Source organism: Equus quagga, chromosome 15 (genome assembly GCF_021613505.1).
Source record: "Equus quagga isolate Etosha38 chromosome 15, UCLA_HA_Equagga_1.0, whole genome shotgun sequence".
NCBI lineage: Eukaryota > Metazoa > Chordata > Mammalia > Perissodactyla > Equidae > Equus > Equus quagga.
In genome coordinates, this window is record NC_060281.1 from 26,248,510 (window position 1) to 26,260,651 (window position 12,142).

Genomic DNA, 12,142 nt, shown 5'->3' on the forward strand with positions numbered 1-12,142 from the left:
GGGACTTTGGGAGAAAGTGTAATCCTGTGGACGTTTTGAGGTTGAGAAGTAAAATATTTCTTCATAAGTTTAAATACAGTTATTTTTGTTAATATGAGATAGAAAACAAACATTTTATAAGATGGAATATGACTAATTATTAGGAATACATATTTGATGACATGATTTGCTAAAATAGATTTTAAGCGACTTATTGAATACGGCACACCAAATCTGAAAGTAATTGTGGAAAACTTTTATCCACGGGTTTTAGCCAGTGTTTCTTGAAAATGTTTTCATAATTCTGGAAAAATTCTAGTTACATTAAAAAAAAAATTGCCTGTCATGTATACACTTCAGTTGGGTACTCAGAACATCTCACTGAGGCCACACTCACCTCCCAGGGGCCCGGCCCTGCCTCTTGGAGGCTGCGTCCCTCCAGGGCTCCGTGGGCACGAGGGAGCCTGCGCCCCAGGGCTGCATGCCCAGCAGGGCAGGCGAGGGCCACGCTTTCCTTCTGGGAGGGGCGAAGGCTGCTGTGAAGTCAGTCACGCTCTCAGGCAGCTTTAGAAAATACAGAATTTGAGGATCTGGAAATTGATTCCCTTCAAACTACTGGCACGCCCTGGGGAGAGTAGATCGTAGCCCACACTGAAGACCAGGGAGCTGGGACCCAGACAGGCTTGGCTGGCGGGCAGTGCTGAGGGGATTTTCCGTGTGTGCGCCGAGGGGGTGTGGGCCGTCATCCTGAAGGCCCCCTCCGCCTGCCCCTTCTCCCCGCACCCCCAGGCCGCACGCCAGCAGCCTCGGCCCTGAGCTCCGTGGTGCAGTGGTGGCCCGGCTGAGCACAGGCCTCTGTAATGCTTCGGGGGGGGGACCCACGGGCGGAGGCAAGCTTTTCCTGGGTCCAGGGGTGGCTGGCTCCTCCACTTGAGGGCAGGGCGTTTGTTCCAGGTTGGCCCAAGTCCCCTCCGCGGCGCTGCTGCCAGCTGGTAACTGTGCCCCAGGAGCTTGTCCCCTCCCCGAGCACAGGGCAAACGTGAGAGGAGGGGCTCCCTTGGCCCTCGGAGATCAGCCCAGGGGTAATGCCCCGCTGACTGTTTTTTTCATAACTTTATGAGATGTAATTCACATACATACAATTGACCCATTGAAATGTACAATTCAGTGGTTTTTAGTGTATTCATGGAGTTGTGCAGCCTCACCACAGTCACCCCCTGTTGACTTTTAACCCAACTGCCAAATGCAAGAATTAATTAATTATAAAAGAAAAAGGAGCTCATGAGATAAAAGTAACCAAAAAGTGGAGCAACCCAGTGAGAGGTCTTACAGGAACCCCCATCGCGCTGTCCAACTCCAGGCCATCCGAGCACTGACCTTCGTCCTTGTCTTCACCGACTGAACCGGGTTTACCAGCTTCCAGTTGCTGTCAGGCGGCTGCTGGGGCAGGGGGTGGGAGGCTCTCCCTCTAGGGCAGCTCCCAGTGGGACGCTGCCCCGCACTCACCGGTCTTTGCCTTCTCTCCCAGGTGTTCCACTGTGTCCACTTTGAGTGTCCGGAGCAGCAGAGCAGCCAGAAGGAGGAAAACAGCGAGGAGCCGGGGACCGGGGACACCAGCCTGGCCGGTCAACAGCTCGACCCCCACGCCCTGCAGGCCCCCAGCGGCAGCTCGCTGCCCTCCAGCCCGGGCTCCAACTCGCGCTCGCCCAGCCGGCAGCACCAATAAAGGAGGCATGCAGAGGCGAGATCCACTGTCCCCCCAAGCAGGGATCTTTCTGACTGCCCCCCACCCCCCAGAGGAGCAGACCTGGCTGCAAAAGCTGACCCAGAACAGGTTTTCTCCCAAGGACAGAAAGGGGCTGCATTGTTCTCCTCAATTTGTTCAAATCAGGCTGGTCTCCAGGGGAAGAAAATGGGTCTTCAGTCTTCATCAAGCCCACCAGTAACACCCTACCTCTCTAATCTAAGCCAGGCAAGGGAACAGAAGGAAGGCATAGACAGGCCCTCAGCGGAATACTAAACAGCACGTGAACGCTCGAATGGAAGAGTATCTCTCCGTCCTCTGTTACCTAGAGGCACCCTTGAGGAATTGGGTTTCGTAGAGTGTTTACTGTTAGGAGCACATTGTCCTGGCAACTAAATAACTTTTTATTTCTTTTAGTTATTTTCCACTTGCTGAATCATAGGAGTTCCAGATCTTGTTGAAATGCTCAAACAGCAAATCACTTGTTTTAATCCCTTTTGAGCTCTAATTTTCCTTCCCTAGTTTGGAACGTGTAAGCGTGGGGTACAGCCGAGAAATACTGTGCACATCTCCTCAATGAGGCTCTGGTGCAGCTCAGTACGGCACCTGACAAGGAAACCCTTTGAGGAAATTCAACAAAATGCACAATGAGCAAATCAACCCACGGACACTGGAGTTAATAATCACTCGAATTGCTGAGTTATTAACCTGTCATTCCTGAAATGTATCCAGCCTTTAAGCTTGGGAGGCTGACAAGGAAATAGTTATGATGCCACCTGCTAATTTAAGGTTCAGAATTACATGTATATAAATCTCTACCAACTGTCGGTTGGGCGGGACCTGCCCGGGAACGGCCCCAGGTTAGCCGAGCGGTCAGTGTTGGGAATATAGGGCCAGGCCTTTGCCGCACGTGTGGCTGATTGGTGGTTGCTGTGTTCCCCCAGACCCCAGTACTCAACCCGGGATTGGAAACAAGCGGGTCTAAGAGCTCTTCTCCTAATCCTCATCAAAACGATCTCCTCTGACTGTGTAGCTGAGTCTGGCTCCGCTATGTCTCAGTAATTTGCAGTCCAGTGCTAACTGCCTTTGTAACTGGATCAGATTCTTGTCTGGCTTTGCTTATCTCCAGAGTTTCCTGTTGGCTGTTGGTGGCTGTCGCAGTCAGCTCCACATGAGGCCCCCCAAGTGAGCAGCACGGTGTCCCTGAGTCCTCCACACACAGGCTCTAGTCCTCTGCGTGCCCTATGACCTCGCTTAGAAGGAGGGGTGGGGTTTACGGGGAGTGGGCTTTCTTTCTGGTCCTTTCTGGTGTCTCAAAGACACATTGGTTGTGGGTGTACAAAGAGCCAGTGGGTCAACTGACTAAATGTCTTCTCCTCGCATAACTTAGTTTCTAGTGAGTTTCAGTGTTGGAATGATAGGGTGGCATCAAACTGCATGAACGAACAGGAAGGTGGTCTTTCTGTTCACACACAGGCCGGGAAGGAGATAGTCCTGGGGGAGGAGGAACCGCTGGGCCAGCCTTCTCCCCACGTCCCCAGAGCTCCGAGAGTCTCCCTCTGTGCCCTCAGCTCTCTGCTCTCTGTCCACTTCTCCACTGTGGGCTGGGCGGAACCCCTGAGGGTGCCAGGCATTTCCCAGTGGGAGGGGCTCCTGTAGCAAATGGCGGTGCCATGGCTCACAGTGAGTGGCCGCCCTCCATGGCTTGGCCGCTGCCTCTGTCAGCATCCAGCCCCCAGTCGCCAATTAGCGCCGAGGATTCCTGCCGACTCAGCACCTCCTTCAGCAGTGTACTCGCTGCCCCATGGGGACAAGAGGAGACAGAGAAGTCAGAGCGAGGGCGGAGTTCACATGTCTCGAAAGTATCATGTATTCAAGGGCTTCTTTTTAAAACTTTGAGGTCACCTGTCCAGAGAGGAGCCCCTAGGCTTGGAGGCCAGCACTGCTGACCTGCGGAAATGGGGAGTCGGCTGGGAAGGATCTGGAAGAGTTGACCCCACCCTCTATCTCCAGACCTTTCAGTTCCTCTCCCCACGCAGCACGCGTCGCCGTTCTAGGCACAGGTAACTAAGTGCCAGCCTGGCAGCTCAGCTTCGGGTGGCCTGCCTCCTCCCTCGCATCTCCTGTGAACTTCTGATTTGGGCAGCTGGAGGATTCTTTCTGTATGCCTGGCTGGGTCAGGGCCCTCTGGAGGGGGCCTGGAGACCCCAGTGGAGTGTGTCACACCAGACACTCCCAGGACAAGGCCTGGGTCTCCAGGGAATGAGGGATGAGTGGGCAGCCAAGAAGAAGTCCCCAGGTGACTGGCATTCTCCAGAGCCCTGGCTGGTCCCAAGGAGGACTTCTGCCCTGGAGCAAACTGGACCAAAAAGGCCCCAAAACCTGAAGAGACCAAGGGAGCCAAGTGGGAGTGCAGAGGCTGAGATGGCGGGTGCGCAGCTGGAGGGTCCCCAGCACCCTCAGGGTCTTCAGCGCAGCAGAGGGTGGAGGCGGTCCTGCTGGGAGCTGTGGGTGTGAGGAAGGAGACGCCAAAGCTGAGCAGAGGGGACAGGGGCAGGAGGGCACAGCCCGTGTGGTGTCTCGTTTGAGGAGGGGTCAGGGGAGGCCAGACTCCCAGCAGAGACAGACAGAGGGGGCTTTGTTGTGATGCTGCTTCATTACAGACTGGGAGATGACACCTTGGTAACCAAGCCTAGCTCAAGAAACAACACTGCAGAAACCCCTGCTCTTCGTTTCAGATCATGTTTTTTGGGAGAGTAAAAAACAAATTCTCTGGGGCTTTTGGGGAAAGCCTTCAAAGCCACCTTCGGGCACCTCCTGGGAGGGTCGGGTAGGGCGGCACTGAGCACATCAGGCGACGCGTGTGCCCTGTGGGGCGTGTGCTAGGCAGGATGTGTGCTAGGCAGGATGTGTGCCCGGCAGGTTATGTGCCATGAGGGGCTGGCGCCCAGGTCAAGGCGCCTTAAAGGTGGGGTTGCTGCTCAGCACTTTGGACTCGAGACAGGTGTAATAGTATAACACACACACAGACACACTGTCCCATATTCTTAGCGCTTTTTCTGTTTTTCTTCTGGTTTTAGTTAGAACCATGGGCCCATCATGGATGTGGGTCTCTTCTCAATTGCTCTTTAAATTGTCACTTTTTTAATCTTATTAAATGAAGTGTCAATTCCTGACAAATACATTAAAAGTGTTTTATTCCTAGAAGAACTGGGAAAAGAAATTATTTTCAGCAAGAGTGGGATGTGTTTGTTAGACTGACTCCTTGGCAAAAAAAAAAAAGAGTTCTCAAATTGTGCAAAAAATTGCTCAGTAGTTAAGCTGTCGCCCCAATTGTCAAACTGCTGTGCTGACGGCGCCAACCCAGTCAACTTCACCTTTTTTAATTTAGATGATAACAAAACAGTAATCACTTACTCTTTCTAGAGACTCGGAAAAAAGGAGGGTGTGATCTGTGATGACAGGCAGAGCCTCTGAGAGCCGAGGCCACTTGGTCATGGAGAGAGGGACGCTCCCCACTGCCCGCCTGACTTCAGAACCTCCCTCTGGACAAAGATGTCCAAAGAGGAGAAGAAAATTAAATTTGTCTCCTTCCAGGGGTTTTTCTCATTAAGGTTTGCTTTTCGGCGTTATCATCTTAATCCTGCCATCTGTGCAGGTGGCCGGTTCCTCTGGATACTGCCCCGGTGGCCAGGGGAGCGGGCCGGGCAGGGCGCCGGCCATGGCCGTGGCTGCAGTGGTCAGGCCAGGCTCCATTTACTTTTGCAGCTGCAGCTGTCGATCCTGTGTGTTTGTCCTGAGAACAGCTCCAGCAGGAGTTCAGTGCTCATTAGGGGCCCTAGGGATTTAAAATACAGGTCATGGTTCTGCACCACCATGGTTTTATTATTATAATATTAAATGAGAAGTTATCCTGGTGCCTGGTGTCTGCTCAGGAGTTTCTGGAAGAGGGGAAGGGACTGGTTTAGACAGCATGCAGGGCAACTAGGATGCTCCCGCTTCTCCGCGAAGTTGCCCCGGTCATCCCTGGATACTGTCCAGGGTTCTGAGGCCCGGCTGTATGCAGAGAATGGATGGAGAAGGCGGCGAGAAGCATTTGGTTGGAGGGCAGACTGGCTTCCGATACCCCCGGGGCCTGGCCCCTCGTGGGGCTGTGGGAGCAGAGAGAGGACATGTGGTTCTGCTGGTTTCCATCAGACTGGCCAGGGCCCATGGCTTCCTGCTGCGCCTGGGGTCTCACCCGTGCAGACGTGGGGAGCTGCTTGGGTGACTGCACGCCCCCCAAACACCCCACATCCCTTCAGTCCCTGCTGCACCACTGCGCGCCGGAGCCGCCCCATTGCAGAGGTGGGGAGCAGGAGCACAGAAGAGCCCCCACACGCACCTTGTTTGGAAATCACTGTTCTACCTCTTTTTAAATTACTCATTTAAAAATTAAAGTAATAACACTCATGGAATAACGTTCCCACCAAGCAGAGGGGGCAAGAGTGCCCTCCCTCTCATTCTGGCCCCCAGTCACTCCTGACCTGGACCTGGCTCGTCAAGACCCGTGGCAATGTGCCCCAGCCTCTGCCCCCAGCATCCGTCCCACCAGCACCCTGGCCTCTCCCAGCCCGAAGGGGTCCTCCCACTCCATCAGGTTAGTTTCTTGTCTTTTCAAAGAACTGAAATATTCCACCAGAGGCCTCATGGCCTGAAGACTCACCATCATCCACTTGTAATTCACTATAAAAGTCTTGAGCATTTAGCATTTGCATCTTGAGTATGTATAGCCCTGAGCCCAGGAGGGTGAGGAGGAGGCCTAGCACCCTACCCCTGTCTCCACTATTGTCTCCTGCTCCGCCATCACTGCAGCTGGGACAGCTGAAGAATGCCACCTTTGAGAGCCAGTGGATGGTCACTCCGTCCCACGTAGAGGTGGAAGGTCCTGAAGCAGAGGCCCTGGGCCTCTGCACAGAGCAGACAGCGCTACCCTGAGCGAAAGGCGTGGAGGGAAGTGGGAAGGAGGGTCTGCGAGGCCTGCAGGGTGGGGATCTGGGCCCTGGGCCTGGGTTTCCGTGGACACCCTGGGAACGCTGGTGACATTGACTGTTACAGTCTCACCAAATAGCCGCCTCCTACCAAGTGAACCCTGGGGTTTGTGGCCTGGGAAGGTGAGGGCGCCTGAGCAGCAGTGGGGTAGAGGGGACCAGTCTGTCAAGGTCGCCATGCCCGTCCCTGGGCGGAGGTAGCCTCCACTTTCCACCTTGGGTGCACAGAGCAGGCTGGTCCTCTCCATGGTTGCTTCTAGCCCCAGATTCCCGGGTTTGTTCCCAGTCCACCCCTCCTTCCACCTGGGGCCTCAGGGTGGGGCAGTGCCCCAGCCCAGCTTCTACAGGAGTTGTTCCCAGAGGCCTGCCCCAGGCAACAGGGTCTTGCTGGGCCCCCCAGCAAGGGGCTCACCGGGTTGATGGGGCAGGATGCTGACAGCGAAATCTGAGAACCTTGTAGGAGAGGACAGCAGGGAGCACAGTGCTGGCTGACCTGAGCCAGGGCTGCTCAGGCCTTAAGGAACAGAGGACCAGGCGGAGCTCCCCAGGGCCGTGGGGCCTTGCCTCTCCCAGCCTCTCTCCACCAGAGGGCAGCTCCAGTTCTCAGAACTCCCCTCCAGAAGTGGTCTTCTGAGAGGCAGTGCCCACTCAGGAACAGCCAGGAATCTCCCCATCAGGCTCTCCCCAGCACTGAGGTCCCAAGGACATCCTGCCCCCAGCACCTGGGAAAGCCAGAGGAGCGAGGCCTCAGGCTCAGCCTCTGGACCGGGGTGTGGGGAGGGGGTGACAGCCTCAGGGTTGGCGTGGGGCTCGCCCACAAGCTACTCTTGCCAAACGTGTGGATATTCTGAATTCACCAGAGAATGTGAGCCTCCTCTGTCTTGGGGGTTTCTGGGCTTGCAAAGGTTGATGGATGCCATCCCCACACCCCTTCGCAGGCCTCTGGATGTAGGAGGGTGGGGGCCGTGCTGCGCCTGAGGGGATTGGCTCTCCTAAGCCATAGGTAAAGGAGGGCTCTCTCCAGAATGCTACAGAAGCCCAAAGGGCAGTGTTGCTGTTTGGAATATGTATTAATTTGTGGGCAGGATGCAGCTTCTTCCTCATTTTGCAGAGCAACCGAAGTGAGCAAATATATGAATTCTATGTGTTTGAAACAACCCCTAAGTTTGTGTCTTTGAGACTGCTGCTGTGGGTTTCCTTTTAGAAATAAAGTGATGACTTCTCGTGCTGTCTGTGTCCCTCGACCCTCTCTCCAGCCCCCCTGCAGCCCCATGCTTTCTCTGCCTCTGGGCAGGAGGCAGTGTCCGAGCGAGCGCTGTGTCCTTCAGTGCCGACACAGCCCTTGGAAGTGGACCCCACATCAGCCTACATACACATGTGGACAGCGAGGCATGGAGTGGCTGACTTGTTCCAGGGTGGTCAGAAAGAGGAATGTGGGCCCATGCTGTGACCACAGCTCTGCAGTGCTTTCTTGTCAGAGCGGAGAGGCCCTAAGAGCTCCTTTCCAGGTTCCTGTGCACTGGAGAGCCCCCCACTGCCGTCACACCCTCTCCACCCTGATGGCCCATTCAATGCCATTTTTGGTGGGACGAAAACCCCATCACCTTGAACCCAGGTCCACTTCCCTTGTCATTTCTCCTGCTCTGAGCTCAGTCCCGCTGCCACGTTTTTCTTTCTCCTCCTGTCTTCTTCTACATAGAGGCCCACAAGTATTAGACAGTGGGTGTCATGACCCCTCAGCATCCTCTTACTCGGCACCCTTGCCTTGGCCGGTGGCCCCAGCATGATACGGCGCCCACAACTGCATGTGAGTCTCCAGGCTACTCTGACGGTGCCACAGGGTCCATAACTCACGTGAACACAGGAAGGTACTTGGCTGCCTCTGTTCTTGGCCTCATACTGAGCTCTGGTTACTTGAAACAGCTTGAATCAGGTAGGGGTGAGTTACCATTCAATGTAGTTTCTTTTCTGAAGCTGAACTCAGGACTTGACATTTCTCTTTGAAGTCTGGTGGGTTTAGCCTAGAACCAGAGCCTCATGTCAAGGCCATTTCGAAACTTGATTCAGCTATCATCGTGTGAGCTAACTCTCCTAGCTTTGATCATCTAGAACTGACCACATTTCCAACAATTTGCCAATGTAAGCGTTGCACAAGACAAAACCAAATCCAGAGAGCACTGGGGTTCGCCCTGCAGCTGCCCCAGTCCCCTCAGGCCACAGACACCACCCAGCCCCTTGCTCGTCATTCAGCAAGTGGGCTGAGCACCCACTCAGGCTGTTTTCTGAAAAGTGCTGGCATGGAGCAATGACCAAAGAGGACAAAATACAACAGTGTCCTGCCTTTGTGGCTTTTACACTCCAGACAAAAGACAACATACATGAATGTCAGCATGGCCTGTGCCCTATGTGCCAACGTGGAGAAGACAACCAACACACAGGTAGAAATAGGTGGTCCAGGGAAGCTTCATAAGAAGGCAACAGCTGGACAAAGCCCTGGGGGAGGGGACCAAGACTCGAGCCCTCTGGGGAGACCGTTCCAGGAGGGAGTGAGAAGGGGAAGGCCCTGCCATGCAGAGGGGCTAGTGTGGCAGGGACTGGCCAGGGGTGGGAGATGAGCTGAGCGGGACGGGATCCTGGGGGCAGGGGAGGCTCCTGGACTGTTGGAGAATGCTGGGCTCTTTCTTCTCTGAGTAAGATGGGAGCTGGTGGAAGGTTCTGGGAAGAGGAGTGCCCTGATCTCACACTTGAAGAGGCTCACTCTGGCTGCTGAATGGAGAAGTGCTGCAGGGGGAGGGGAAATGGGGCACAGTCGGGGGCTGGGGGCTGTTGCAGCAGTCCGGGGAGAGGTGGGCAGTGGAGGAGGCACCGTCTGCTGTGCACGCAGGGCGGACAGGGTCTGTGGGAGGGGTGGGGGTAAGAGGAAAAGCAGAGTCAATGTCGACCCCAAATGGGTCAGTTCCCAATGTGCCGGGTTTGTCAGGGAGAAGACTGAACTTCAGAAGGACCAGCTCAGCAAACACAAAACCCAAGTATTTAAGGAAAATGACACGAACTTTACAAGGTGGCCAAGTTCATACTAGTCTGTCTGTGATGGGGAAAAAAAAAACAATGTCTCACTTAACCCAGCCCCAAAGGTCATGACTTTTCTTCCTACATCAACTAAGCAAGTCAGGGATAAAACTGCCTTAACACGGGGAGTCTCGGTTTGTGGGAAATAGTCCAGATTTTATTATATGGGGACCAGAACGAGTCAGGATGGCCCTGTTATTTCAGTTTAGCACAGGGTGTAAATTGCTTGGGTTTTTGTTTTTTTCTGAGCGTGGTGTGGGACGTGCTCAGTTATCATTTTAGCAGAGCAGAGTGTCACTTTTCGTTTCTACAAGTTTGCGATGACTACTAGAACAGCAGTTCTCAGACTCTGGAGGGCATAAGAATTACCTGGGAACTTGATCAGATGCCACATCCACACCTCCACTCCTGCCCCCACAAAGTCTGATTCACGGGCTGGTGTGGTCCAGGGATCTGCACTCTCAAGTGCCCCATTGCTTCTGGTTCTGACAACCCACCCAGCCTTTGGAGGAAGGCTTAACTAGACCTGAGCAGCTGGGAGCCCAAGCCTGGAGCGGAGGGCTGAGGTCTAGGCTGGGCATAGAGTTGGGGGTCACCAGTGTTTATGGTGTTTAGAACCAGGAGCCAGGAAGAGATCACCAAGCAGGGAAGAGACAGGTCCCAGACCCCCAGGTAGAGCCTAGGAAGGTGAGAAGGGACAGCAAAGGTGGCTGACGGACCTGCAGAGCCCACAGGGAGGGCGGATCAGTATGTCGAATGCACTGAGGGCTCAGGTAAGATGAGGGCTGAGGACTGACTGGGGATTTAGGGAGCATCTGATTCTGGTGGACTCTAGTTTTCTGGAATTGACGACCTCTGGGACACTCCCTGAGGCTGGCTGTGAGCTCATGTGTGGGTACCTGGGATCCCCACTTTCCTTTCTCAACGTTTATAACCCTTCTAACACACCGCTCTTTCATTTTGCTGGGGATTGGAGGCAGACTTTAAGGACACCCTCTGCCTGCCCCTATGAGTATTAGCATTTCTTCCATTGACAAGATTTTTCCACCAATGACCAATGGTTGTTATATTGCAGTATCTGTACCCAGGATACACCTGCCCAGGACTGAAAAGGATAAACTCTTCTGAAGTGGCTACAGGTTTTACTGTCCTTTCGTCTATCTGGGACCACAAAATTTCCAGTATATTCTACTTGTTTCATCTATTTAAATTTTAAAGATCTAAAGCCTTGGACTTTGAATTCGAGATGGCAGACTGCTAGTTTGGAGGGCAATTTGGCAGTGTTGACTGAAATTTAACGTGCAAATGAAGTAAAATGCGCATACATTGTTGCCTCCCCCTCCCTCTCTAAATCACAAATAATGACAAAAAAGATACATAGTTTGAAAGAAAAAAATTAACCAGAATGGAAAATAAGGACGGGATGCCAGAAACTCAGGAAATGGTGAACAACAGGGGGATTGCCTAAGACCACAGTGGGCTTGCTTTGACATTTACATGTAGAACACGGTATACAACAAACAGAGGACACATGAATGACTCATCAAGTGGCCACGTCTCCGATAAGGTGGCTCCACATGTTGCGAGGGCAAAGGAGATGCGTAGCTCTTGCTCACTGCTCCCATTCTGTGCAGAAGCAGCACAGCTCAGGCAGACGTGTGCACTCCGAGTGATGTCACCTCTCCAAGCCTCGGTCTTCTCATCTGTCAAGTGGAGCTGATGGTAACACTTCCTAGGACTGTGAGGATTAAATAAAACTGTGTTTGAAAGGCTCCTGGGCCAGTACCTGGGGAGAAGCAGGTGTGTGGTACATGCCAGCTGTTCTGATTATCTGTCAATATGACTCCAGTGGCCTAAAGCAGTGGCCCTTTCCGTCTGCATTTTTCTTACTCCAGAAACAGTTTTAAAACCCCACTTCATTGTCAGGTACATTTCCCTTTTCCTGACCACCACAAACGCTAAAAGGACAGGGTCCTTTGTCCTGAGATCCTCCACTGGTCATTTTACAGGGAGGAACAGCTCCTGTCTTGCATCCTCCATCATCTTAGTCATGGGCTGAGAGGTGGGCTGGGGCATCATCGGGTGCAGCAGAAATATTGCTGACACTTCACCTTGCGGTCAGGAGTGACTGGGTCACCACACCCCTCCTGAGTCTCCATCATTCCCCACAGGCTTTGGGGCATCTGAGTAATGCGGTCTCCTGGGCCTCGTTGACGTCTGAAGCATTGTTGATCAAGTTGTGTCCTTCTATTCCCACCAAAGGGCTCACCCCCACTGGGGTTTTTTACCCCAAACACCCTAAATCCCAGTGCCCTGCATC

At 53.5% G+C, this 12,142-nt stretch overlaps 1 protein-coding gene across 1 annotated transcript in view; it reads left to right on the top strand.

Annotated features, from left to right (window-relative positions):
• Positions 1–7,981, top strand: part of BTBD9 (BTB domain containing 9) — a 382,599-nt gene extending 374,618 nt beyond the window's left edge. The window contains exon 11 of the mRNA XM_046639501.1: positions 1,508–7,981. Within this exon, the coding sequence (XP_046495457.1) occupies positions 1,508–1,705 (198 nt within the window). The 3' untranslated portion in view covers positions 1,706–7,981. The remainder of the gene's footprint in view (positions 1–1,507) is intronic.
• Positions 7,982–12,142: the final 4,161 nt, after the last annotated feature.